This window comes from Pelobates fuscus, chromosome 6 (genome assembly GCF_036172605.1).
Source record: "Pelobates fuscus isolate aPelFus1 chromosome 6, aPelFus1.pri, whole genome shotgun sequence".
Classification (NCBI taxonomy): domain Eukaryota; kingdom Metazoa; phylum Chordata; class Amphibia; order Anura; family Pelobatidae; genus Pelobates; species Pelobates fuscus.
Genome location: NC_086322.1, coordinates 286,427,428 through 286,453,913, shown reverse-complemented (window position 1 = coordinate 286,453,913; position 26,486 = coordinate 286,427,428). Strand labels below are relative to the sequence as shown.

Here is a 26,486-nt window from a genome sequence, read left to right as displayed (position 1 = left end):
CAAGGGAGAAATTTTAAGGGACACCATAGCATTAGGAATACAAATGAACTAGTTAGGTTACACACCCGTGACACCCACACCAGCCTGTGGCTTCTCACTGTTGGAAAGAAAAAGACCCTTTCACTCTAATAAAGTGCCACCTGGTGGGGCATCTATTCAAATAATTAACATGGGGGACATAGTGTCCCCCTCCAGCCTTCACCCATGAGCGTCGGGTGGGTCCCTCATTGACAAAGGGGGGGGGATAACCTATTGTCTTCGCCCCAGCCCCCACCCATGAGCGGCAGGTGGGGGCCCTCAGTGACAAACGGGGAGGCAATAGGTTCATTCCCCCTTTTGTCACTGAGGGCCCCCATCCGCCGCTCATGGGTGAGGACCTGGGGGGACCCTAGTTCTCGTTTAGTTGAAGAGCCCCCCAAAACCACGGGGCACAGGTGGGGGCTGAGGGAGAACTATGTCCTCCCCAGTTAATTATCTTAATAGATAGATGCCCAACCATGGGGGCCCAGGGGACCTGTTCTAGGTGCCCCTTTATTGGATTTGGGGTGGGGGACTTTTTTAACAGTGAGCAGCCACTTGCAGCTCACTGTTTAGTAGACATGTCCCTACTCGAGGCAGAGCAAGTAGGGACATTTGTGAGATTTTAATCTCCCTTATGCTAATGTGTCATATTGACCCTCATAGAATGACAGGGGGCATGGGGGGAGGGGGAGGTAGGAAGTGACAGCTCTTCAATTTTCACATATTACAAGGAGGGATCTGTGAGTCAGTAGGTGAGGTCTCACCAGTGTTCTGTACAAAGAGGGAAGTGCTCATGCCATTGTACAGAACACTGGTGAGACCTCACTTGGAGTACTGTACACAGTACTGGAGACCGTATCTTCAGAAGGATATTGATACCTTAGAGAGTTCAAAGAAGGGCTACTAAACTGGTTCATGGATTGCAGGATAAAACTTACCAGGAAAGGTTAAAGGATCTTAACATGTATAGCTTGGAGGAAAGACGAGACAGGGGGGATATGATAGAAACATTTAAATACATAAAGGGAATCAACACAGTAAAGGAGGAGACTCTTTTTAAAAATAAGAAAAACTACCACAACAAGAGGACATAGTCTTAAATTAGAGGGACAAAGGTTTAAAAATAATATCAGGAAGTATTACTTTACTGAGAGGGTAGTGGATGTATGGAATAGCCTTCCAGCTGAAGTGGTAGAGGTTAACACAGTAAAGGAGTTTAAGCATGTGTGGGATAGGCATAAGGCTATGCTAGCTATAAGATAAGGCCAGGGACTAATGAAAGTATTTAGAAAACTGGGCAGACTAGATGGGCCGAATGGTTCTTATCTGCCGTCACATTCTATGTTTCTATGTTTCCTTGTAATAAACTAAACGAACAAATACCGAAATTCAGTCTTGGTTTGGTCATTTATTTGTATTTCTGATGAATGAATAGCCGAAATTCCCGTCCGAATTTCGGACAATAGCGAATACCCAAGTGTTCAACTGGGCGTGCGTGGGAATTTCACAGCGCTATCTAGTGTGGGCAGACGATGTGTCCTACAAGGCTTTCATTTGCCCAAACAAAAGATGGTGGCGCCCAGGACCTAAATACAGGCACGAAATAGATTTAAAAAAAGGTAAAATGGGAATCATAGGGGCATTTGGAGGTGACTAGGGGGGGAAATGCAATGTATTACAGTCGGGAGGGGGGTTAAAAAAAAACAAAAAACTTATGCGCGGCCATGACAGTGCATGACAAGCTGCATATTGAAACGTTAAAAGAACTACAGAGTATGTAACTATCACACATCACTTTACAAACTGGCATCTTATCCATCAATCCCTTCTCCCCTGACATGCTGTTTCCTCTTGTGTGTCTTTACCCCTTCCTCATAGATTGCAAGCTCTTTGGAGCAGGGTCTTCTTTACCTCGTCTTCTGTTAAAGGACCACTTCAGCTCAATGAAGTGGTCTGGGTGCCAGGTCCCTCTAGTTTTAACCCTGCAGCTGAAAACAGAAAACTGCTGTTTCACTGAGGGTTAATCCAGCCACTAGTGGCTGTCTCACTGACAGCCACTAGAGTGAGAAGACCCTTGACGTCCATAGAAAGTTGGCATTGAGTACTGCTTTCCTATGGGCGGTTTGAATGCGCACTCATGCGCATTCATATCTGACGTCGGCAGGGGATGGAGAGTTCCCCAGCACAGAGGGAGCCTGGCGCGGGAGAAAGGTAAGTGGCTGAAGGGGTTCTTTACCACTGAGGTGTAATAGCGAACACAAGTTTGTTGATTTATGACACAATGGGTAACCTCGAATTGTATGTACCCCATGTTGATTGTATTGCGTATCTTTTACCTCTGGGCTCTATAGCTCAATGTAAGAGCAGCTACAAACCAAAATCCACTATTGTGATTTCCTTGCACACACTGACCTCTAGTGGCAATTTATCAAACTGTTGCGCTGATTTAAAAAGCATTTCATTGTTTCTGCTGTGTTGGTTTTCTATAAAAGAGATAAGATTTGTAGAACGTGCAGGATTTGAGTACATTATTATTGCAAAAGTAGACTACTCAATAATACTGCCAGGAGGCCTGCCTGTTCTATACACCGGTCTTATATTATTTCTTTGATCCTGTTGCCCTGCTCGGTAGACTGGTTCGATTGGAAGACCTTTCGTTAAAGAGCCGAGTAATGACTCATTCTGCAGGACCTTGGTGGAGGCTCACTCTTCTACCAATCTTGTAGAATTTTCATAGGACCTTGCACACACTCTTTTTTCAGGAAGTACTCCCACTAGGGTGCCCGAACCCAGATAAATCCAATTTAGACAACGTTTTGGCTTCCCTGAGCCTTTGCCAAGACTTGACAAAGGCTCAGGGGAGTCAAAACGTTGTCTACATGTTTTGTACTCCACAATAAAGTCTTCCTGCTGAAGAAGCTACTGGGTCTGCCCAAACCTACTTTTTTGTTCTTTCACCAATGTGACAGTTACCGGTGGACATAAGAGTGCTGGCAAGGGGGTTCTGGACTGTAGCCTCAAACAATTCTTCTGAAAATTAAAATCGTAAGAGGTGTGTTGGGGTGTTTGCACAGTTCAGCAGGGGTAAGACAGAAGGCAGTGATTGAGCTGATGTGTGTACTGACGGTGGTCTGTACCTGAACTGACCCACTGGTATATTTACTGGTGGACTGTTGTATCTGATGCTCACATGGCTCCCAGATTGATATCTATGCAAGTGTTTGCCAGTGAGATGGTGATCATGGTTGTCCCAAAAGACCTCATACCGAACAAAACCAAAAAAAAGTGCAAATGTAGGAATATTCCAAATGTACACTAGAGGGCGCCAGACACCAGTTCTGCAGCTTTATAAATGGGGATAAAAATTAACGTGGCAAATAAGAGAAAATAAAATCACAGGGTAATAAATTTATTATATAAAAAAAAAAAACACTTCAAACCGACAGACTGATAGACACACACCCTCACTGATACATACATTGACATACACTCACTGACGGACAGACGGTCATTGGCACACACACACTATTTAGCCAACACACACTTTCACTGACAGACACATACTGACAAACCCACTCACTGACAGAAACACACATCTCAGCTACACATACACTGACACACTCTGACAGACACACAAACATTCACTGACATTCACACAAACTCACTGACAGACACAAACTCTCGCTGATTTCTCATACACACTGACACACACACTCAATTAAAATTATCCACAATGCGTTTTGCCTTTCAGGGCTTCTTCAAAATGGAATAAAGATTCCAGAAGAAGCCCTGAAAGGCGAAACGCGTTGTGGATAATTTTAATTGTGTATTTTAACAATTTTTTTTTTTAAATTGGTCACTTTTTTTGTGCCAATCATCTTTTTTATACAAATTCTACTTATTTTATTTCTACCTGGCGTTTTAATTTCCTGGACTCCAAGGAATCCTAGGTGGGGATCATACCACCCACGTTATCATCAGAGAGCAGTTAGCCTGCTCTTTGCTTGTGAGTACCATTTTATTTATCTTATTCACTATTGTTTTATCCAGTGAGCACCATTAGTTGTCTCTTTTTACCCTTCTCCTGAGTGTTGGACATACCTCTGACGGAAGAAGTTTACTGCATATTCCATAAGCGGGGATTGTACTGCTGTGCGCCCTTCAAACTAGAGCTAGCTATAGCTCTTACAAATGTGAGTCTATTACCATCTCTCCTACATATTGAATACATTGGATTGAACTTATTACACTATTTGGTCCCTTTTATGATTTGTCTTTTCATATGAGTGGATCTGCCCGGATATAGACAGCGAGGATATGACTCCCGATCAAGCACTTTACTCTTTATCTGATCTAACAAAGATCATTCCATCTAGACTCTTTGCACTTACATTCGGTCTGGTTCTTATTTATTATTTACTGATACTGGACTTTGGCGCCGCCCTTACTTCCTTCTAACTATTCAATACCAGTACATGTCTCTTTTACTGGGTTTGCACACAATCACTGCAAAACTGTTCAACCACCAGAGGGCGCTGCTCTTTTCACATAAACGTGTAGAGTGTAGATTGGATTAGCCGTAAAAGCTCCGTCCATCTCAGGGTTGCCTTTTATCAATACCAATGCAGGACATTTGGCATTTATAATGGGGCAAACCATCTTTTTTATATTCTGTGTCCTTGAAATAAAGCTGTATGTAGCGTGTGTGTGTGTGTGCTCCACTGCGTCTTGTAGCACTACCTTCATATTTTCTATTTTGCATTTGAGGCAGCCTGCTTGGGGCAACAGGGGGTAGCGTTAGCAGCACAGAGTGAGAATTTGTAGAGATTTGTCGTGTATATTTTGGATACTGAAGTAACCCTAACTCTGCCTTTATGAGGTCACGTTTTTGCTTTATTGCTAACACTAAAAATGATATAGTGGGACCAAGTCCAATGTCCCAAAAAGTCAAAAATAAGGCTTACTCTCTTAAGATGCTTTTGGTGGGAGAAGTTGGCTCCTTGGCCTTGTATCTAGAAGTACTTCATCGTCCTTCCTGTCCTGAAGATGGTCTCTACTAAGCACACTGGCTGCATCCAAACCACTTGTCGGGTCAGAAAGAGCAGGATTAGTGTGAGTCTCAAACCCTCAGAAGGCAGGGCTCGTGAAGAATGGAGTTGACCGTCCACAGTGGCTTGTGAACAAAAGTAAAATTAGAAAAGTTCTAAAGCATATTTTACCTTAGAGAAATGCTGATTGGTGGATAGTCTCTGCTACTATAGAAACGCAAGTGCTGTTACTAAAAAGTCCTATTAACTCGTAAGGTTTAAATCAATATAGCTGACTTGAAGTTTCAAGGCTGTGGGATGGAAATTATTATATTTATTATTTTTTTATTACTTTCTCCAGCTTGCTAAATGCAGGCCGAAAGAGCAAACGAATATAAAATAATATAAACACATGAACACAGAGTCAGGTTGACAATTCCTGGGACACAATATATGTAAGCTGTACCCACTTTTATCTTTTGAACTCGGTTTATCATTTAAGTGAGCAATGTCTCCCTCTGCTGGCTACTTCTGAGTACTGAGGATTCTATAATTCCCGTTCTGCCAATTTGTCTACATATCAATCTGTTTGTGAATTACTGTTTGACAAGAACTGTTTAAAAACATTGTAACTAAGGTGAGTAGTCTGTGTAAACAAAGATTCTCATTCTTTACTTTTCAGACATTACGTACAAAAGTTTCTCTGATCAACACACAATGTAGACATTTGCAATTCGTTTCGGTCCGAATAAAAATTCGGCCGAATTTCGGGTAATTCGGACATTCGGGTGCTTCCGAATGTCCGAATATTTGAATTGCCGAAGTGCCGAAGTTCCGAAGCACAGTATTGCCTAAGTACGAATATACTTACCCAGTGAAAGAAGAAGAATGTTACACTGTATACAATTTCAAATAAAAAGTATACAAACATAGCCAGGATTGAGCTGTAAGCATTTGCAACACTTCAACAACAATCAAGGAACAATCATTCATATAAAATGTAAGTTACTTGGCCAGTCAATGTAATGACTGGAATGAATAAGTAAATAACTCCCTAATTCCCACGGTATTAGGGAGCTATCTACTAAAAGGCTGAAAGACCTAAATTGGTCTTTCAGCCAAATTTACTAATACTAAGTAAAGATTACTTAGTATTAGTAAATTATGCCCCTACTCGCTATACCGCGAGTAGGGGCATGTTCAGTAAACAGTGAGCAGCCTGTGGCTGCTCACTGTTAAAAAAAAAATAAAAAAGGGTCCCCCCTGCCTGAGCGGTAGGGGGCCCTAAAGTAAAAAAAGGTGGGAGGACCTATTGTCCTCCCAACCGACCCCCACCCCTGAGCGGTGGGTGGGTGGGGGCCCTAAATAAAAATTGGGGGGGAGGGGACCTAATGTCCTCCCCCCTGGCCCCCACCCCTGAGCGGTGGGTGGGGGCCCTAAATACAAATTGGGGGGGACCTAATGTCCTCCCCCCTGACCCCCACCCCTGAGCGGTGGGTGGGGGCCTTAAATACAAATGGGGGACCTAATGTCCTCCCCCCTGGCCCCCACCCCTGAGCGGTGGGTGGGGGCCCTAAACAAAAATAAGGGGGGGGACCTAATGTCCTCCCCCCTGGCCCCCACCCCTGAGCGGTGGGTGGGGGCCTTAAACACAAATTGGGGGGGACCTAATGTCCTCCCCCCTGGCCCCCACCCCTGAGCAGGGGGTGGGAGCCCTAAACAAAAATAAGGGGGGGGACCTAATGTCCTCCCCCCTGGCCCCCACCCCTGAGCGGCGGATGGGGGCCCTAAATACATATTTAACCCCCCTACCCCGTGACTAGGGGTCCAAAAACCCCTAGTCACCACTTCGCCAAAAAAATATACTCCTACCGACCCCCCTCACCCTAAAAATAATGAGGGGGGACCTTTAACTAAATACCTGTAAAATTAAATAAATATAAACTTACCATTCGATGTTTTCTTTCTTCTAAAATCTTCTTTTTTCAGCCCAAAAAAGGCCAAATAAAAAACCATAATAACCGACGCAATAAAAAAAAAAAAAAATGAGCGCAAAAAAAAATAATCCATCTTCACCCGGCGAGGGCTCCGCGCAGACTGAGCTCTGCAGGGCGGGGGAAGGCTTATAAAGCCTTGCCTCGCCCTGCAATTAGGCTCAGAGCACTCTGATTGGTGGGTTTAAGCCATCCAATCAGAATGCTCTGACAGGTAAATGAAAAGACTGACAGGTAAGTCTCTACATTTACCTGTCACAGCACTCTGATTGGTTGGTTTGAAATCCACCAATCAGAGTGCTCTGTGTCATTTTACACAGAGTGGGAAAGTTCTTTGGAATTTTCCCACGTGTGTAATTTGACTCATAACACTCTGATTGTTGGATTAATTAATTCCAAAGAACTTTCCCACGCTGTGTAAAATGACACAGAGCACTCTGATTGGTGGATTTCAAACCAACCAATCAGAGTGCTGTGACAGGTAAATGTAGAGACTTACCTGTCAGTCTCTTCATTTACCTGTCAGAGCACTCTGATTGGATGGTTTAAACCCACCAATCAGAGTGCCCTGAGCCTAATTGCAGGGCGGGGCAAGGCTTTATAAGCCTTCCCCCGCCCTGCAGAGCTCAATCTGCGCAGAGCCCTCGCAGGGTGAAGATGGATTTTTTTTTTGGCGCTCGTTTTTTTTTTTTTTATTGCGTCGGTTATTATGGATATTTATTTGCCCTTTTTTGGGGCTGAAAAAAGAAGATTTTAGAAGAAAGAAAACATTGAATGGTAAATGTATTTTTATTTTTACAGGTACTTAGTTAAATTGTCCCCCCTCATTATTTTTAGGGTGAGGGGGGTAGGTAGGGGTTTATTTTTTGGGGAGGGGGAGGGTTTGGGGACCCCTAGTCACCTGGGGGGGAGGGGGGTTAAATTTCCATTTAGGGTCCCCACCCACCGCTCAGGGGTGGGGGCCAGGGGGAGGACATTATTCTTGTTTAGGGCCCCCGCCCACCACTCAGGGGTGGGGGCCAGGGGGGAGGACAATAGGTCCCCCCCATTTATATTTAGGGTCCCCACTCGCCGCTCAGGGGTGGGGGCCAGGGGGGAGGACATTAGGTCCCCCCCATTTGAATTCAGGGCCCCCATCCGCCGCTCAGGGGTGGGGGCCAGGGGGGAGGACAATAGGTCTCCCCCCCTTATTTTTGTTTAGGGCCCCCACCCACCGCTCAGGGGTGGGGGCCAGGGGGAGGACAATAGGTCCCCCCCCAGTTTGTATTTAGTGCCCCCACCCAACGATCAGGGGTTGGGGTCAGGGGGGAGGAAATTAGGTCCCCCTCCAATTTGTATTCAGGGCCCCCATCCACCGCTCAGGGGTGGGAGCCAAGGGGGAGGACAATAGGTCCCCCCATTAGTATTTAGGGCCCCCACCCGCTGCACAGGGGTGGGGGCCAGGGGGGAGGACATTAGGTCCCCCCATTAGTATTTAGGGCCCCCACCCGCTGCACAGGGGTGGGGGCCAGGGGGAGGACATTAGGTCCCCCAATTTGTATTTAGGGCCCCCACCCGTCGCTGATTGTGACAAATTGTCAAAGGAACTGAATATTTGGGGTCAAAATAAGAAACTCATTAAAATATCTGATTGGCAAATGTTTCTACATTTTATGACTTTGGACAGAAATCTTTACCTTTTGTATTGATTGTTCTACCCTTATTGTACAGCGCTGATGTTGGTGCTTTATAAATGGCAGTAATAAATAAATAAATACTAAACTTGTATTACTAACGTTTTAGTGTTCTACTCAGGGCCCTACTAAGTTTAAAAAAAAAAAGGGTAATAAATGTTTTACTTACCTTGTTTCCAGCACCAAGACTCGCTTCGGCCTCCCGTGCCATCTGCGTGCAGGAGTCTACTCATCGTCTTCTCGTCCAACCTAATGATTATCACAGGAAAAGTGCATGTGCGGCAAAAGTGACACTCGCCTCATTAAATGCTTCTCATGCGATACGTAAGGATGTTGAATGTCACAGAGCGGAGTCTGACTCGGTTGTAGTAGCAGAAGCACACAGTAAGAGAGCCTGTGACAGAGCTCCTGTACTCTGAAAGAGTACCTCCGCCCAATCTGCTTCCTAGCTATTGGGGAGGGAGCACCTCTCCTTCCAGGCAGATATCATCCCCTCTGCCTATTCCACTACAGCCCTTCTTCCTGGCAGATATCTACCTATGCTGGCGATGTGATTTCTATTGCCTTTACAAAAGCACTTGCTGCTCTCAGGCCTAGGTCTCTTGATTTATCCCAGTGCTAGAGGTATCTTGCAGTCAGTCAACAGGTCCAATACTCTGTTACTTGGATCTCTAAAAATCCACACAGACCTACTAATTCTAAAAGGAACCAATATCCAAAGCATTATTTTTTACTTGAGGCTAGCCCATATGATCATTCCATAAAGCTTAAGGTGACAAATTCAATTCAATACATAAAACAAAATCATGTGAAGAAACATACAGGCACTCATAATAACACATAAACCTATAATAAAGGGGTAGGAAAGACAATAACTAACATGAAATATATCTCCTAAAAACCATAAAATGCAAATCTAACTGAATATGCAAATTAACAAGCCTTGCTATTCAGGTAGTGCATGTTGCTGTTGCTACCAACAGGCAACAGGCTCCACAGCATTTAAGAGAATCCATTTTGCTCCACAGCAAAATCCACCTACTTGGTAGCAAGCATCAGCAGGACAGGAGAGCACACAAACAATTTACAATAAATACATAATACCCACAATGCACCTATTATGGGCACAGGGTGACTTAGACATAGGAGTAGTCCAGGGTCCTACATAAAGTGTTTATCTGAAACTCCAGGTGAGGGTGACTAGAGGTGGGTTTAGCCTTGCAACGTAAACATTGCGATAGGTACAAAACAGCATTGGTTTACATTACAGGACTTAACTACAGGACGGCTGCCCCCAGACCTCTTCATTGAGATGAAAAAAAACATCCCTTGTTTTTGAGAAATGTGCCCATTGCCTTTTTATTAGCAACTGTGATCTCATACATTTTGTAAATGTTATATTTTATGTTCAATAATATTAAAATATTCATATTTCCCATTCGATTTTGTTCCAGAATTTGCAGAAAAGCTCTTGCAATCTTCAGACCCTCTAGGGGTGAACAGTTATCTAAATGGTAAATCTCTATCCTGCCGTCCACCTGACTCATTGTAACATTGAAACAGACAGGCCAGTGTTAAGCTTAGTTCTTAGTTAATTGAAAACTCACTTCTTCAGGAAAGCGTATCAATTAAAGTGTTAATAGCTAACCCCCCCCAACCTTATTGCTCTCCTTCAACAGTCATAAAAAAACTATACGTCTTCAGTGAATATTATTCTACCAACTTACTTTTCTACCCTACCCTTACCTTTTGTGTCGCTTTACCTCACTCTGTCTAGCATGTAAGCTCATTGAGCAGGGTCATTAACCCCTCTGTTTCTGTGTGTCTAACTCGTCTGGTTACAATTACATATTTGTTAGTACACTAATTGTACAGCGCAGCGGAATTTGTTGGTGCTATATAAAAAATTATAATAACATAAGACGTTGAGGGCTCTGTTTACTAAACATTGCATTAATCCGCATGGACAATTCGTCTGCAAAAACTAAGACAAAATAGTCCAAATATTTTCGACTATATTGAGCTAGCAATTTTTATTATTATTACCTAAATGTATTAATTCTCACTAAGTACTATAAAAACAACGAGTTGATTAGGTGTAATGTGCTATTTATCTTATACCATATAAAATAAAATCCCACTACGGTTTGGAGAAGAAACCCTTTACATTTTCTGCTGAGGGCCCTTTAACGTCTTTAGGTGATCCTGCGTGACCCTTTAGGACAGAATCTAGCTTGGACCGGCATTTAGTAGTTTCCTTGATGGATCAGGAATAGTTTGAAGTGCAGTCAGGCATAGAGCTGATAACCTTGATCACAGGAAAAGCTGACAGTCAGCTTAGGAAGCACAGGCCCCACTGAAACTTGGCAGAATCCAGCTACCTTGTCCTAATATCTTGATACATAACACCGGCTCCTTTGGACATCTCCAATCCTACCCTATCATCTCAAAGCAACCCAAGACTTAAAGAAGATCGGCGGGAATGTTAAGCCGGAATCTCTGACTTAGAAAATGTCACCAATTTTTTCAGAGGCTAGAGGCGTAGGCAACGTTCTGCACTCCAGATGTTTTGGACTACACGTCCCATGATGCTTTGCAAGCTTCATGGCAGTAAAAGCATTCAGGGAGATGCAGTCCACAACATCTAGAGTGCCGAAATGTTGCCCATCCCTGGCGCCACTAGACCAAGGTAATGCAGAACAGACACAAAAATAAAGTTAGCATCATGACTTGTGGTAATAAAATTTATTGGAAGCCAAGAGATGCAATCAATGGGAAAATGTTTTACTAAATTAAAGGGACACTATAGTCACAAAAACAACGTTGGCTTAATGAAGCAATTTTGGTGTATAGATCGTGTCCCTGCAGTCTAACTGCTCAATTCTCTGCTATTTAGGAGTTAAAACACTATGTTTATGCACCCTAGTCACACCTCTGTACATGTGACTGCACAGCCTTCCTAAACACTTCCTGTAAAGAGTCATCTAATGTTTATACTTCCTTCATTGCAAACTCTGTTTAATTGAAAATGTCTTATCCTCTGCACTGCTAATAGCTTGCTAGACCCTGCAGGAGCCTCCTGTGTGTGATTTGAGTTTAATTTACAGAGCAGGAGATAAAAAAAATTAAAGTAAGTTACATCTGATTGATAGTGAAACCATGTTTTTCATGCACACTGTGTGAGTCACAGCCAGGAGAGATGTGTCTAGGGCTGCATAAACAGAAACAAAAATGATTTAACTCCTAAATGGCAGAGAATTGAGCAGTGAAACTTCAGAGGCATGATCTATACACCAAAGCTGTGTCTTTAAGCTAAAGTCGCTTTGGAGACTATAGTGTCCCTTTAGGTCCTCAATAATCCGTACAAAATGTGCAAAATTTATCTCTGTGTTCTTTACAAATAAATTGAAAACTAAATTGGCCCTCATAAACCGTGGACACCTTTTATTCCAGAGCCACCAGGATTACTTATTTTTTAAAGGAGCACTCCACAGGGAAAAAAATAAAATGAAATCACTATTTAGTAGATATGTGCCCCCAATGAAAACATGCATGCATTTAATTCAGCATTTCCTTATTTGAAGGTGTACCTAAAAACAGCTTTCCAAAGGCTGCAGAACTGCTGTCTGCAGCCTTTGCAATTCCTTCCCTCTTTCCCCAGCACAGATTTTCAACTTGGAATACTCCAATCAGGGGTTTCTAATTGAGAAGCCTCTGTGCTGTAGCCACAATCACCGGTGCACACAACATTCCTATGCTTCTCAATGAGCTGTAATACAGTGGATCTGTCACTTTAAGGCGTATTTGCATATTTTAGGGTGCGATGGCCGTAGTGTGCAGTGGAAGGTAATTATACTTACCTGAAGCTGTCCCTCACATCTGTCATATTCTTTCGAGAGACCTTCTTTAGCTCCTAGTGCAGGCTTCCTCAAACTCCGGCCCTCCAGATGTTGCTGAACTACAACTCCCATGATTCTCAGTCTATCTATTTCATTCATAGAATCATGGGAGTTGTAGTTCAGCAACATCTGGAGGGCCGGAGTTTGGGGGAAGCCTGTGACCTAGTGCTTCATCTGCCAGGAGACACATTACTGCTGTACTCTTGCGCATGCTTAAGAGTGCACAGCTGAGGTCTATGGAGCATCACACGAGAGCCTCAATATATCGCACCTTGCGATGAGAAAGATAATCCCTGATTCCCCGGAAAAAAATATTAATCAGCGTTGTATTCCCAGCTTGACTGTTAACATTAATTTTAGATGTTGGCTTAAAATTCACTCCAATTTAAAGTTTATTGAATAACTTGGAGTGCTTGAATCCCTGAGATGAATTAAATCTAACAAAAGAATGGGAGAATTTAGCCTCTTCACACATCATGCTGCAGGTTCTGCTGTATTTGTCCTATTACCAGCTACCTCAAGTACCAACAGTAACTTAATTTAAATTCGTTAGATTGGTGAAACTAATTGATGTTCGTTAAACTGAGTCCAGCCAGCACCAGATCTAGCATGGGGCATAACCCTTAACTATAATCAGTTAAAATATATAGATAAATTCTCACTAGTGTCTACAGTCAGAAATTTGGATGCAAACGGTGGAAACAAAGCAATGGGTACAAAATTCTCATTATGACAAACTCTGATCCCACCTAATATAACAGGGCGTAGACCAGATAAATAAAATATAATACGGTGTATATTTCTTTTTTTATTTATAATAATAATAATAATGCATACTGCGTCACTCATCACATTAAAAAATGGCTATTTTGTTATCATAAATGGCAGTTCAATACGAATAATTGGTTAAACTTATAAACCATAAATTAAATAGGAAATCCCAACAAAATTAAAGTATAGTTATCTCCCCTCTGTAGTATCATATTATAGGTATTCTCTGGGAGATAGATAGCTGTGCTTAGTTCAATATATTACATCAAGGTTAGCTAAATTAAATCCTCAGAGATTTGGGGGGATTTTGTACTAACTTTGTTTTTACCATTCGTATTCACTATTTAATGTTCTCTAGATTTTCTGACTGTAGACACAGAGTGAGAATTTTTTCTATATACTTTAAGTAACTTAATTTACCCCAATCCTGTGTGAACGAACAAGTGATTTACATTTTATCACACCTTAAATACAATATCATTAATCCTCCTCATTTATTTATCATTTATTTCTAGACAGTCTGTAAGGTCAGAAAACCATTGCAAACTGTCCAGGAAATAGCTTTGTCAGTGTGTGTTGGAGCAACAGACAGAGAGGAAAATTAGTTCTGGAATGTTGAATGAAATATTTTAGGATTCCAACAGCCAACATTGCTGAAAACCAACTATCCTTTTATCAGAGGAGTGGGAGACATGCATTGTGTTATGGTTTATGGTCAGTTACTGTGCTATTCTGGACTGAATATTATATGTGAGACTGTCCATATAAAATCTATGAGATTGTGGTTTCATTATGCCACTATGATTTTTAAAACTATTTACTCAGCACCCATGGATTCTCTTAAATGTTACAAAGAATTTAGTGGTGAAATGGTTTAGCGACTAGGAGTCATATCTGTGAACATGACATATCTATTGTGTTATTTATTTTGTGTGTGTTATTGTGTGTGTGTGTTGTTGAAACTATTATTCACTGTCTATTGGAATGTTTATTTTGGCACTATTACAGAGCATTTAAGAAGAAAACACAATGTGTCTGCTGACATTTACCTTGCTCTTTCTGTGTTGTGTTTGTGTGTATATGTGTTTGTGTTTTGATGGTGTCTGCTATACATCACCTGGGTTTCTGTGTCTCTCTAGGGGAGGGGGGTGGGGGGGGATTTATCAAGGTGTCCTATCTGCCTGTCCCAGGCTGTGAAGTGCCCTCTCAGGTCACAGTGCTCCAGGGGCCCCATGTGCTGCTGAAGGGGTTAAACAGCTGCCCTCCATGCTGCAGGCTGGCTCAGGTGAAGTGTAAGCCCCACCCACTAGTCACACCTTTGCCGAGCGTCCAATGAGAATAAAGGTGTGCCCGCGGCGGGCCAATGAGCGTCGAGGCGTGTCCAGTCCCTTTAAATGCGCAGGGCGGGAGGGACATGCGGCCAGTGATCAGCTGCCGGGAGAGAGATGAAGATCAGAGCTGGGTCTGAACCATGCCAACCGGCCTCCTCCTCCCCCTGGCAGCCCTGAGCCTGCTCCTACAACTCCTACAGCTCCCACAGCCCGGGGACTGCTACTTCGGGTCAGATATTATTATTATTAATATTATTATTACTGTTATTATTATTACTATTATTACTGTTATTATTATTACTGATTATTATTATTAGTTATTATTACTGTTATTATTATTACTGATTATTATTATTAGTTATTATTACTGTTATTATTACTATTATTATTATTACCATTATTATTACTGGTTATTCTTAGCTATCTGGTATAACTATATGTACTGTGCTTATAACTACCATATATCTGTCTCTCCCAATTTACCTATCTTTATTCAATTTCCCTGTCTCTCTTCCATTTACCTGTCGCTCTCAATTTACCTGTCTCTCTCACATTTACCTGTCACCCTCATTTTACCTGCCCCTCTCAATTTCCCTGTCTCTCTCACATTTACCTGTCTCTCTTCCATTTACCTGTCGCTCTCAATTTACCTGTCTCTCTCACATTTACCTGTCTCCCTCATTGTACCTGTCTCTCCCATTTTCATTGTCTCTCCCAATTTCACAGTCCCTCTTCCATTTACCTGCCGCTTACATTTTACCTGTCTCCCTCTGACTTAGTCCCACATACCCACTCTCCTATGAGCCTGATCATTCCTCCAGTGACACTGTGTAGCTATTCCAATCTACAGCTCCTTCTTTACCAACTTCACTCCCATCTGTTGCCTCTATACAGTCCACTGATACAGTCTACATATCTGTGTATCTCTCATTGATTGAACAAATGTATCTATTCTCTCTACCTGCCTGTCTAAAATCACTACTTTTATTTCTAATTTCTTGTGAAACCTTACTATAATCCTCCCTCCCCACCCCCCCCCTCTCTGTGTGTATTCTATTTTATGTATTTTTCTATAATTTTTCTCTCTTGGTGCTAGATTATATTAAATTAGCTGAGTTTGTCTTTTGTAACTGAACTCCAGTTCCCATTGATGACTATCGGAAAATGTTATTTAATCACAAGAGATATTTATCTCATCTAATAAAATGTAATATATATTTTTTTCTCTTATTACTATCTCTTTGATTGCTTTCTCTCTGTCACCCTTATCTCTCAATTTTTATCTCACACCATATACATGCATTTATCTCTTCGTCTGTTTTACCTTTTCCCATCCCATTCTCTTCTTCTCCTCTGTTATCTACCTCCTCCTTCAATTCTTTCTCATTCTCCCTTTCTGTCTCCTCCTTTGTCAATCCTGCAGTATCCTCTTCGCTGACTAGTAAATCGCTTGTCATGATTAATCAATTTTCAGGCTGCGATCAAACGAGGTAAAGAGATTATATCAAAAAATATTTTTCAATTAAGGGATTATCTCTCTGAGATTTTAGAACATCATCCTTTCATTGATATCACATGACAGGCACACACACCAAGATAATATACAGAATTATACAACATAGAGAAATAATTAGCTCACCCACAAAATATAAAGCACAGACACACATCCACAATGAAATAGATGCAGGAATTTTTTTTTACTTAACTGTTCTGTGCAATGATTGGATATGTATATGTTTGAAGACATGCTAAAAAAAAGTCTTTTTTTATGCTTTCATATTTAAAACACAAATTTAAATTTTAAACTCTTGTAATCTATAGAGATAAAATAAACTGCAGATGGATCACAATTAATTTGAAAATTCACATCAGGAAAATATAATAACAGATACAGCATATTATGCATGTTAATTAAATGTTGACTTGTTTTTGCAATAATTATTATTATTATGTATTTTATTTTATATTTTCATATAGCAATATAAAGGCACTACCATAAAATATTAGATCTGCAAAAAATATATAAAATACATTTAAAAAATTATACTTTAACTAAATCGCAGTTTTAAATTGCTATATTATACTTCTTTTTTTTATAATTCTTTATTTTTGTAGTGCAGGGAAATACACACTGTTGTATAAATGACATAACATGAGGGAAGACGACATTAGTCTCAATCAAAACGGAATACAGTATATCACATTAATATTTTATATTAAGAAACAATCATGCTTATAGGGCCTGCCGGAATTTGAGACAAATATTATACTTTTTTTAATTCACTATTTATTTTTAAACAGCCATCAATGAAAAAAACAAACAAAAAATATTTTTTAATATTTCTGTGTATTAATAATAAACATTATGTTTAAAAATGATTACAGCATATCAATTTATTATGATATAATAATAAATAACTTTGTTTTAACAGTATATTATGCTAATATGCATAAAATATTAGCATTAAATTCAGAGAGGCAATCGAAAATTCTCAAACGGTATTGAAATTTTCTTAATTTAACCTTTTTAAATTTAGTTTTATTTAAATATTTGTTAGATCTTCTGCGTGTATGACAGGGAATCCTATAGTAATAGTGACAATCGCAAAATGTTCTCTCCTCTTCCAAACAAATAATTTAAATTATTTCATTGGAATCTGGCTTTACGTCAAACACTAAAAGGGTTAAAGCAGCCTTGAAAAATACATTTTATTTTTTTATGAATATTTTTTCACACTTATTTCACACCGATTTCCTCTTCCTGTTTTCACATTCACTTGTCTTTCCTTCTGCTCCTTCTTTTCGAACGCTTGGCTGGGTATTTCCAGTGCACTGTTACAGAACAACACACTGCTTTTGGCTTCCAAAGGGTTAATACACTCAGTCACCTTTTTAGTGTCATGCTTCTCCTCTGTTTGTCTGTCTGTCCGCCTTCCTCTCTCTACTCTTCCCCGGGACTGGATTTCAAATATGACATGTTATATGGTCATATAAGTAGGTTTATCTGTTTTGTTTTTTGTTTCCAAACATATAGAGAGATAGATATTTTAATTCTGATTTTAGCGAATAAACGTCACTCTTGTATAATCCATCATAACATTTACATAAATCTATATAGAAAGAGTCACAGATTGGGGGTTTTTAGCAGAAGAACGTAGCCTGAAACATCAAACTGGTGGGCCAGTAAAGTTTATTTGATGTTTTTACACCGGTAATATTTTATTTTTCAATAGTTTCCCAAGCCTGTAATTCTCTCATTGGAGTTTTACCTGGGTATATTTATCTTTCGGAATAACAAAATTTAACAAAATTGGCAATTTTGCACTGGAAGATGTAATACATCGCCGTGCTTTCTAATAAAATACAAAATATATTCTGGTGAAAGTAGAAAATATAAAAATAATTTCTAATGCAGGGTTAGAACAGTTAACATGTAAGTACATAATTTATCCATATTTATTTTGTGTTTGAATATTTAATCCTTTTTTGGATTAAACCGTTTAAAAGCTGCTGAGTTCAACTGATTGCTTTCAACAGCTCAGCAACTGGTTTATTAAAACTTCTAATAAACAGAGTTATTTTTTAGAATATAAACTGCTCCAGATTCTGCTCCAGATTACAGTGAACTCTGTAACTATAATGCCCAAGAAGTTTTATCAAGCACATTAATTAATTCACTAAAGTGCGAAAAGTTGGTAGTTTGAAGTTTTTTTCAAAATTAATTTCACACTTTTATATATTACATAATCAATTCCCATATCGGACAATAATAATGCATTAAATCGCCAAAATTATTTTAAGAGGACTTAATTGATTAAAATGACATAATACCTCTATTTTTGTCATGTAAAAAAATACACGTGTATTATTTTATATGTTGACCTTAATTAAAGTATACATCAAAATAAAAACATAAATAAAAGTTATTATTATACACATGATTAATATTTGGGGGGGCTGCCTTGAAATTGGCAGGAATTCAAATTGAATTTAAAATGTTAGACCATGAAAACATGATTTATTTTTTCCGATTCTGCTTTTTTTTTTTTTTTATTCAAATTTGAATTCACTTTGAAGTAATTTTGAATTCCTACAATAACCCTGTAAGGTGATAATTAGTAAAATATATTGTTTAATCACTGGACAGTAAATTACAGTAAACCGAAAGCCAGATGGCAAATTTTAGGTCAATATAGCCAAGTGGTCACTAGATCCAATATGGAGAGTTTTTTTTTTTCCCCAAAATCATCTATTTTTGCCTACGTTTTGCAATTATCTTTTTAATATACTACAATCGCTGTTTAATGAATAATCCCTAATGAACTGAGAAATCCCAACACAAAAGATGATCCGAAAAGAGGGTTTGCATTTCACAATTTGAGAGAGAGAAAGCTTTCGAAAAGTAAAAACAATCAGTCTTAAAAAGTTTACTTCTACAAAAGTTTTAGTTGTGCATAGAAATATAACATTTGTCTTTTATTCCGGACTACAAAACATTTCTTTTTGCAAAAAAAAAAAAAAGAAAAGATCACTTTGATAGACATGTTTTGTTGTCTGTCAACAAGAAAGAATTTAAGATATGGATAAGGGGATTCACCATTAAAATCTTGCCATCAAAAGTGTATGTAGCATGAAATTTTGCATGATATCTTGTAGTGCTATTATATTGATTAGAGCACAACATCGATACAGCAAATGTCAAACCGTGCAACTCCACATCCTATTCCTCCAACAGAATATAAAGGCCGAAGATGTGGACTTTAAGATATATTGTGCCTTTCTTTGTAGTTAAAAACTACAAACCTTGCAGAAAATAAAATATATTATTTATATTGTTTTTCTATAGTCTGACCAGCAAGGAGTCTCTCTCTCATTTTACATCACTGTCACCTGCACCTGGCTCTGCCCACAGCAGACCCCATCTCAAACAGTGTGAGCTTCTACCACTCACACGGCGCCAACGGAGGCTGTGCCGGAAGGAGCCAGGACTAGCAGAATCTCTGAAGGACGCTGTTCGTTTGGGTATCGTGGAGTGCCAATTTCAGCTGCGAACTGAAAGGTGGAACTGCAGCCTACAAGGACGAGGGAGCCTCCTAAAACGAGGTGAGACCCCAAACAGTTATCATACTGGAAATGTGACGTTCATTGGCACGTTGGGGTAGTATTCGATTCTAAGAAGTGAAACAAAAAAAGGGGGGAAAGGGGAGTCACCAATGCATGCAATGTGCCCACTGGTTTCAGTGGTGATTTCCCTACTGAGTCTGTCTATCAAATATGTGTTTTTCCATAGTCCTAGTTTTTCCTTACAACTTTCTTCTGTCTTTCTTCACTGCAGGATTCAAAGAAACAGCTTTTCTATATGCAGTGTCATCCGCTGCCCTGACGCACTCTCTGGCCAAAGCGTGCAGTGCTGGTCGCATGGAGCGTTGCACTTGTGATGACTCTCCTGGGCTGGAAAGCCAGCGAGCCTGGCAGTGGGGTGTCTGTGGGGACAACCTTCGGCACAGCACCCGATTCTTGCAGAATTTCCTGGGTCAGAGAAGAGGTGGCAGAGATACGAGGGCCAAGATCGACCAGCATAACACCAGTGCAGGCATAAAGGTAAACCACATCTATATATCACAGTTGTTCTGCCAAATAAACAAGAGGTGTTGTCCGTAGCCTAGTAAACCATAATCACCTTATACAGGCTGACTGATCTGAGTTCAGAAACAATGGGTTGCTAGGCAAGCCATAACAGGTTGATCACTGGACACCATGTTCTACTCCTCCAAGTCAACTGATGTAGTGACATAAGTGTCACTACATCGGTGGAGTTGGTGGAGTAGAACATGGTGTCTTGTGCTGAGGAAAATGTCCATGGAGGAGAGCGGCCGAGACCGTTTTCCAAAAAATGTGGTCGGTGGTTCTTTTCATAACCCTTTATAAGTGCCACAGACATGTGTTCCATGCCAGGAACACATTTAGTTTCATAGGTATGACTATTAATTCTTCAGAAAAAAAAGTTTAGAATTTGACCTCTTAAACGTATTATGGTACGTATAACTGCTGATATTCCCATTCAGTCTGCAACTCTTGTGCTTTACGTAATATCCTGCAGATAATTTTAGTTACCCTGTAAATTGTTGTACAGTTGGTGAATGAATCATGATCTAGGGCAGGGCAGGTATATACTGATATTACACAATATTTTTTCTTCTTTCACTATACTTTTTGGAGTGTATATTAACTTATGACCAATTTGGAAGGAATGTTATATTAGCTCAAGAATTAATGGGGATCTTACAAGGTTAAAGTAAAAAAAACTCAGGACCTCTAAGAAGCCATGAGTCTACTTGACTCTGATTGGCAGTATAGTGTTCTACTTTAGAATGTTGGGATTTAAATGCTTGTTGTCATGTCTCATATATTTATATGGGCTTATGTATTATAATTTTATTTTTTATAGGCAGTGAAGAGCGGGCTAAAGACCACTTGTAAGTGTCATGGAGTGTCTGGCTCCTGCGCAGTTCGCACTTGTTGGAAACAGCTATCCCCCTTCCACGAGACAGGAGCATTGCTCAAGGCCAAGTATGAAAATGCGGTCCGAGTCCTAGGAGCCAGTAACGAGGCGGTGGGGGGTCACGAGTCCTTGGGACACGCATTTGCTGGCCGCTCACCTCGCTCCGGTGATCTTGTTTATTTGGAGGAGTCTCCCAGTTTCTGCCGGCCAAGCCGTTTTTCTCCAGGCACAGCAGGGAGAGTGTGTTCCCGGGAAACCACCTGTGACAGTATGTGCTGTGGCAGAGGGTACAATACGCAAACTCGGATGGTTACCTTTTCTTGCCACTGCCAAGTGCATTGGTGTTGCCATGTGGAGTGCCAAAAATGTGTACAGCAACAAGACACATACACCTGCAAACCATGACAGTAACACTGTCTGACTGAAGGACATGGTGGCTTAACATCTACTAGCCATAATGGGTGGTTGATGGACTCTGCATGGGACAACCACACTTCCAGTGTCTGGGGCCAACTTACATCAAGTTCCTGGTATAAAAGAAACCTGGAATGTGCCAAAGGAGTAACATACTTTGCCCACCTGAGCTTTGCCTGTCTATCTGCTGTAAAGCCACAAAGTACCCCATTGGATAATGACAATTGTTTTACATGGGTTAAATATTACTACATATTATGCGTTTCTGTGGCTATAACTTATCACATATTGTAAATATATCAATGCTGTACAAACTCAGTAGAGAATGGGCTCACGGCTACAGGTCAATAACCCAAAGTCTCCATGTACAGTATGTATTCTGCGTAGGTCAATAGTTAAAGACACAGTTTTCTGTACTATTTAAGTAACAGCCATATGAGTATAGATCAAACAAAAAAAAATATGGTTTTGTAGTAGTCACCAGAGGGGAACCAACGCATTTTGCTCTCCTGGAATCCTATGACCGCACCACAAAACATCTTTCTCTTCTAATTAGCATGCAACTTCTATTTTACCTTTAGTGTTGCTGTATAGTAGCTCTGATAATCTCTACCCTTGAAGAATCAGCTTCATATAGTAGTTGCATACAGACAAAGTAGACATTGTCTCTAGGAACAAACTACTATCTAGTTCAAGCATTTTCTATTTTTCTTTTATTTCCATTTTTTAATTTTATTTTTTATTTTTACTCTGCTCAACAAATCTACCAGTTTCACAGTTTAGTTGCAATCGATATGTTTTTTTTTAAATATATATTTAAATGTCAGTTATTCACAAGAAAGACTGAGGCTAGGTCAGTTTCTTATGTGACCAAATCATTGTCATACTTTTTTTGTTCGCTGAAATACACAGTCTTACACAGTCTGTGAAGACACGCAGTGTGGGTGTAAACGTTGGGTTAGAATATATTCATACTCGCTTCAGGACGCTAAGTTTGCTACATAACTACCTGATCTTTATTTTAATCCTGCCAATGGCCAATGGCAACATTTCCTTTGTACATCTTAACAACGCAAGATATTTTACCCTCTAGCCATCTAAGGCTAGTTTGTACGCCCTACACAGAAGTATTGTATACTACACAACCCTCTAGTTCAGTAGATACTAACTGAAAGTTCACCTTGTCACTGATAGAACTCTGACATTTTGATAGGTAACAATATATCACTGGCATAACACTGCAAGCCAAATGGATGAGAATGTTGGAATGGATGCGCTTTGAAGATATGATTCATTTCTTTTTGGTACAGTAAATAAGATAATATTACTTCTTCTGGTAGGTACTTATACCACTTGATGACTTTCTTTGTATCTCTGAGAGTAAAGTTTGAACTATGTTACACGTAGGAGTATGTGGCAGGAGTCCAATGACCGGGGCCACCGAACCTCCGAGAGCTCCTTTCCCCCCCCCCTTTTAATTATTTTATTTAGGAAACATCAACATATTCATCACTACGGTAACATGGGAAATCGTATGGCGCATAGGCACATGGGAGCAAGAGATGACAATGGCCCAAATCAAACAATCCCAGAAGTGAGGTTGATGTAGAATGTGGTCAAGATGATGGGCAGATTTGGACATTCAGTGGTCGGATTTGAGAGCAGAACAGCTGTCTTCTAAATTCTTCCATAGACAACAATCCATAAAAGAACACATTTTTTTTTTTATCCAACAGACCATTGGGTCACATTAAGAATTTAATCAACCAACAGCAATGGAATCTTCAAACTATTTGTTTGAGAAAATTAAGTTCTGTAAAGCTTTCTGACAATCCATGATTCTAATTGAATGCATATTAATGAATGTGTAAAAATAATGTTAATATTGCCTCCATTTGTTTCTGTTAAGTTATCTAATTTCTTCCACTTTGCTCCATCGGTAAGTTTTAGCCATATAGAATACAGGGCACGCCATATGCAGAGTCAGATGTTTTTTGTATGATGCCCACGGCCACTTTTTTTTTTAGAGAGAAGACTTTTGCCAATATTCTCTATGCTTGTCTATGATCTCCCACCAACGCATTTCATTTATTTATTTATTTACATTTTGTATTGTCTGGACTCACTCTGGAGGATACTTGGACATCTGGGTCTGTGCATATGAGACTAGAAGCAGACAGGGCAGTCTTGCTATTATCTGTAATTGAACAAAAAAAAATATCAAGAAGTCATATATTCTACCTCACGTGTACAGGATTTAGGAAAGATAAAAATCTATGGATATTTAAATTATTTAAAGTTGCAGTGTACCAATGCAAAGAACTATATGGTATAGCCACTGTATTAAGCCACTTTGCGTCTGCTGTGTGCTTAGAGAGATGTATATAGTAATCTGTTCTACAGAATATATTTATATTTTGCCACTTTGTATATAAGAAGCACTGCACTTATACTCTGTTTATATACAGCTCAACTATAAAACGTCATTTTTTTTAAAAAAAACAATATTGTTGTGTCTCATTATTTTGCGTGGAAACTGTATGGGGTACACATACTGAATTGATCCCTTAAACGTGTGCAGGTGGGGGAGGGCAAATTATCTATCAATGAGCAGATCCTGTGAAAATGTATAAAACGGGGAGGGATAAACCATCTATCATAGAGATGATCCCATGGAAAGGTATGGGTGGGTGATGGTCAAACTTAGAGATGGTCCCGAGAAAGTGCATGGTAGTTGAGAAGATGAGGGACAAAACATCTATTGTAGAAAGTGTATATCAATATATTTATTTTTAACATTAGAGTGCTCTTTAATGTTTTTTAGACTACTGACCCCCTTTGTTAAAATAAAAAAAATAAAAAAAAGTAAAAATAACCATTAAAATAAACCTATCTGTATTCTAGCACTGGGATAGTCCCCTCTTTGCACCTCCTCCAGCGAAGTCACCAGTTATGATGATGTTTGAGCAATACAATGCTTCTCATTGAGAGGCACTGAGGTCATAGAGTGAATGTATGACAATCAACTAGTTTTGACAATCTGATGCTCCTTATAGAGGCGTAAGAGCACTCTATAAGTTCTGCATTACTCTGCTGTGGCCAGTGGTTTACATTGACAAATAAGAAGGGTACCATCATTACACTCTTGGACTTTGGTGCTCCGAATGTCCTTTTTAAGGCCCTTTTAGGTCCAAACATGTTACACAAAGATAGATGTACATTATATACTAACAACCATAACTGAAAAAATTCTGGACATTTATGATAACAATTCATGATAATTCTAGATATTTTTCAGTAGGCATGGACTGCAGTCATCCAATTAAATTGTGAGAGGGAGGGGGGGGTTTAAGGATCCTATGGCACAATAAAGAGGTGCCCGGTCATCGAGTGGCAAATCGTGGAAGTGCCCATTCTGGAAGCATATTTTTTAAAGTATGCTAATTGCGTTGGTAGCTGACCGCACTGAAAGTGTACCAGAGGTTACGTGGTTTAATAAATAGCTCATATAGGAGGAGTACTCGTCTTTTATGGTGCTTTTTGTCCGATTATATTTCTCCCTCATTACTGAAACTTAAAATTCAATTTCCTGTCAGTGCGCGAAGAAAAGGAGCCTAGAGGGGTTTAGGATGAGAGTTTCCCAGGTTCAAAGAATTGTTAGTAAATATGTTAGTGTATAAAACATATGGTTCTAAACGCGAGTGTATTTATTTATGAGCGTGTGTATGTGTGTTCATAAGTATGGGCGCAGAAGAGCGTGTGTCTACGTGTATGTGAGTGGACCTGAACCTGTACTTGATGTTCGATTCCCCAGGCTGTACTGTGACAGTTCAGCAGATGTGGGGCAGTTAGGATCACAGATCAGACAGAGAGGACAGAGGACCCCTTAGGGAACAGACAGACAAGCCAGCAACATTTAGTAAAGGGGTTGAAAAAAATCATAGGTAGAGAAAAAAATACGAAGGAAAAAATGTGAAACATAAGATTTTCTGTATTTCTCAATTAAATAAAATTACATGTGAGTATTTTACCAACTGGATAGTTCAAGATGGCTGACTTAGCACTGGAGGAATGAGGTAACCTGATACATACCCTTACTTTATCTTCTGTCTTCATAAGATTAGTTTATTTTATTTTATTTATTTTTTTTTGTTCTGTTTAACAAAGTATTAGATATCTTTACACGTGAGATACATGGACTGAATAAATAAAGGGACGAGATATTTCTGATATAATTAGATACGAAGAAAGATATCGGAACCACAGGGAGGGGTGACGGGGAACCATAAATGAAGTGGAGGAGATCAAATATAGATATGGTCTGTGATAAACCAATATTGATACCCTTAACTAATGAGACTGTCACACTGAAAACAAGTAGCGCTAATCATACATGTAATCAAATTAGAGCAAGTTTCACCTATGCTGAAACCCCCCACCAATGTAAATAGTCACACTGTCTTAGAATAATTTGACTTTTACCTAGGGTCCATCCGGCTTCCCGTCTTCACCCTAGTCTAAAAGTAACCATACTGAACTAAGCCCAGCAGTGTCGGGCTTATTGGCTGGGAGAGATAAGAAGGAGCGTCTGATTCTCCTGCAGCTGTAGTTGGGGTGGGAAGGAGCGCCCAGTGGATCCCAAAGAAGAAGTTAAACCATTGTTAAACTGTTTGATTACTTACAATGGGCGGTCCCCCATTTATTCTTGGCAATACAACCATGACGGCACTCTGTAGTGGTTATAGTGTTTTTTAGTGTTCCTTAAATAGAACGATCACAGAGGCAATGCTATGCAACAGTAACCAGATATCTACATGTAGCATAACATTTGTGCTAGGTTGCAAATTAGACATT

General features: G+C 39.9%; 1 protein-coding gene across 1 annotated transcript; it reads left to right on the top strand.

Moving 5' to 3' along the window:
- Positions 1–14,826: 14,826 nt before the first annotated feature.
- On the top strand, positions 14,827–21,833 carry WNT9B (Wnt family member 9B). Its single transcript, XM_063425588.1, has 4 exons — positions 14,827–14,945; positions 19,563–19,819; positions 20,052–20,317; positions 21,165–21,833. Exons 1-4 carry the CDS (start codon positions 14,857–14,859, stop codon positions 21,621–21,623), a joined length of 1,071 nt encoding a protein of 356 aa, XP_063281658.1. The 5' UTR covers positions 14,827–14,856; the 3' UTR covers positions 21,624–21,833.
- Positions 21,834–26,486: the final 4,653 nt, after the last annotated feature.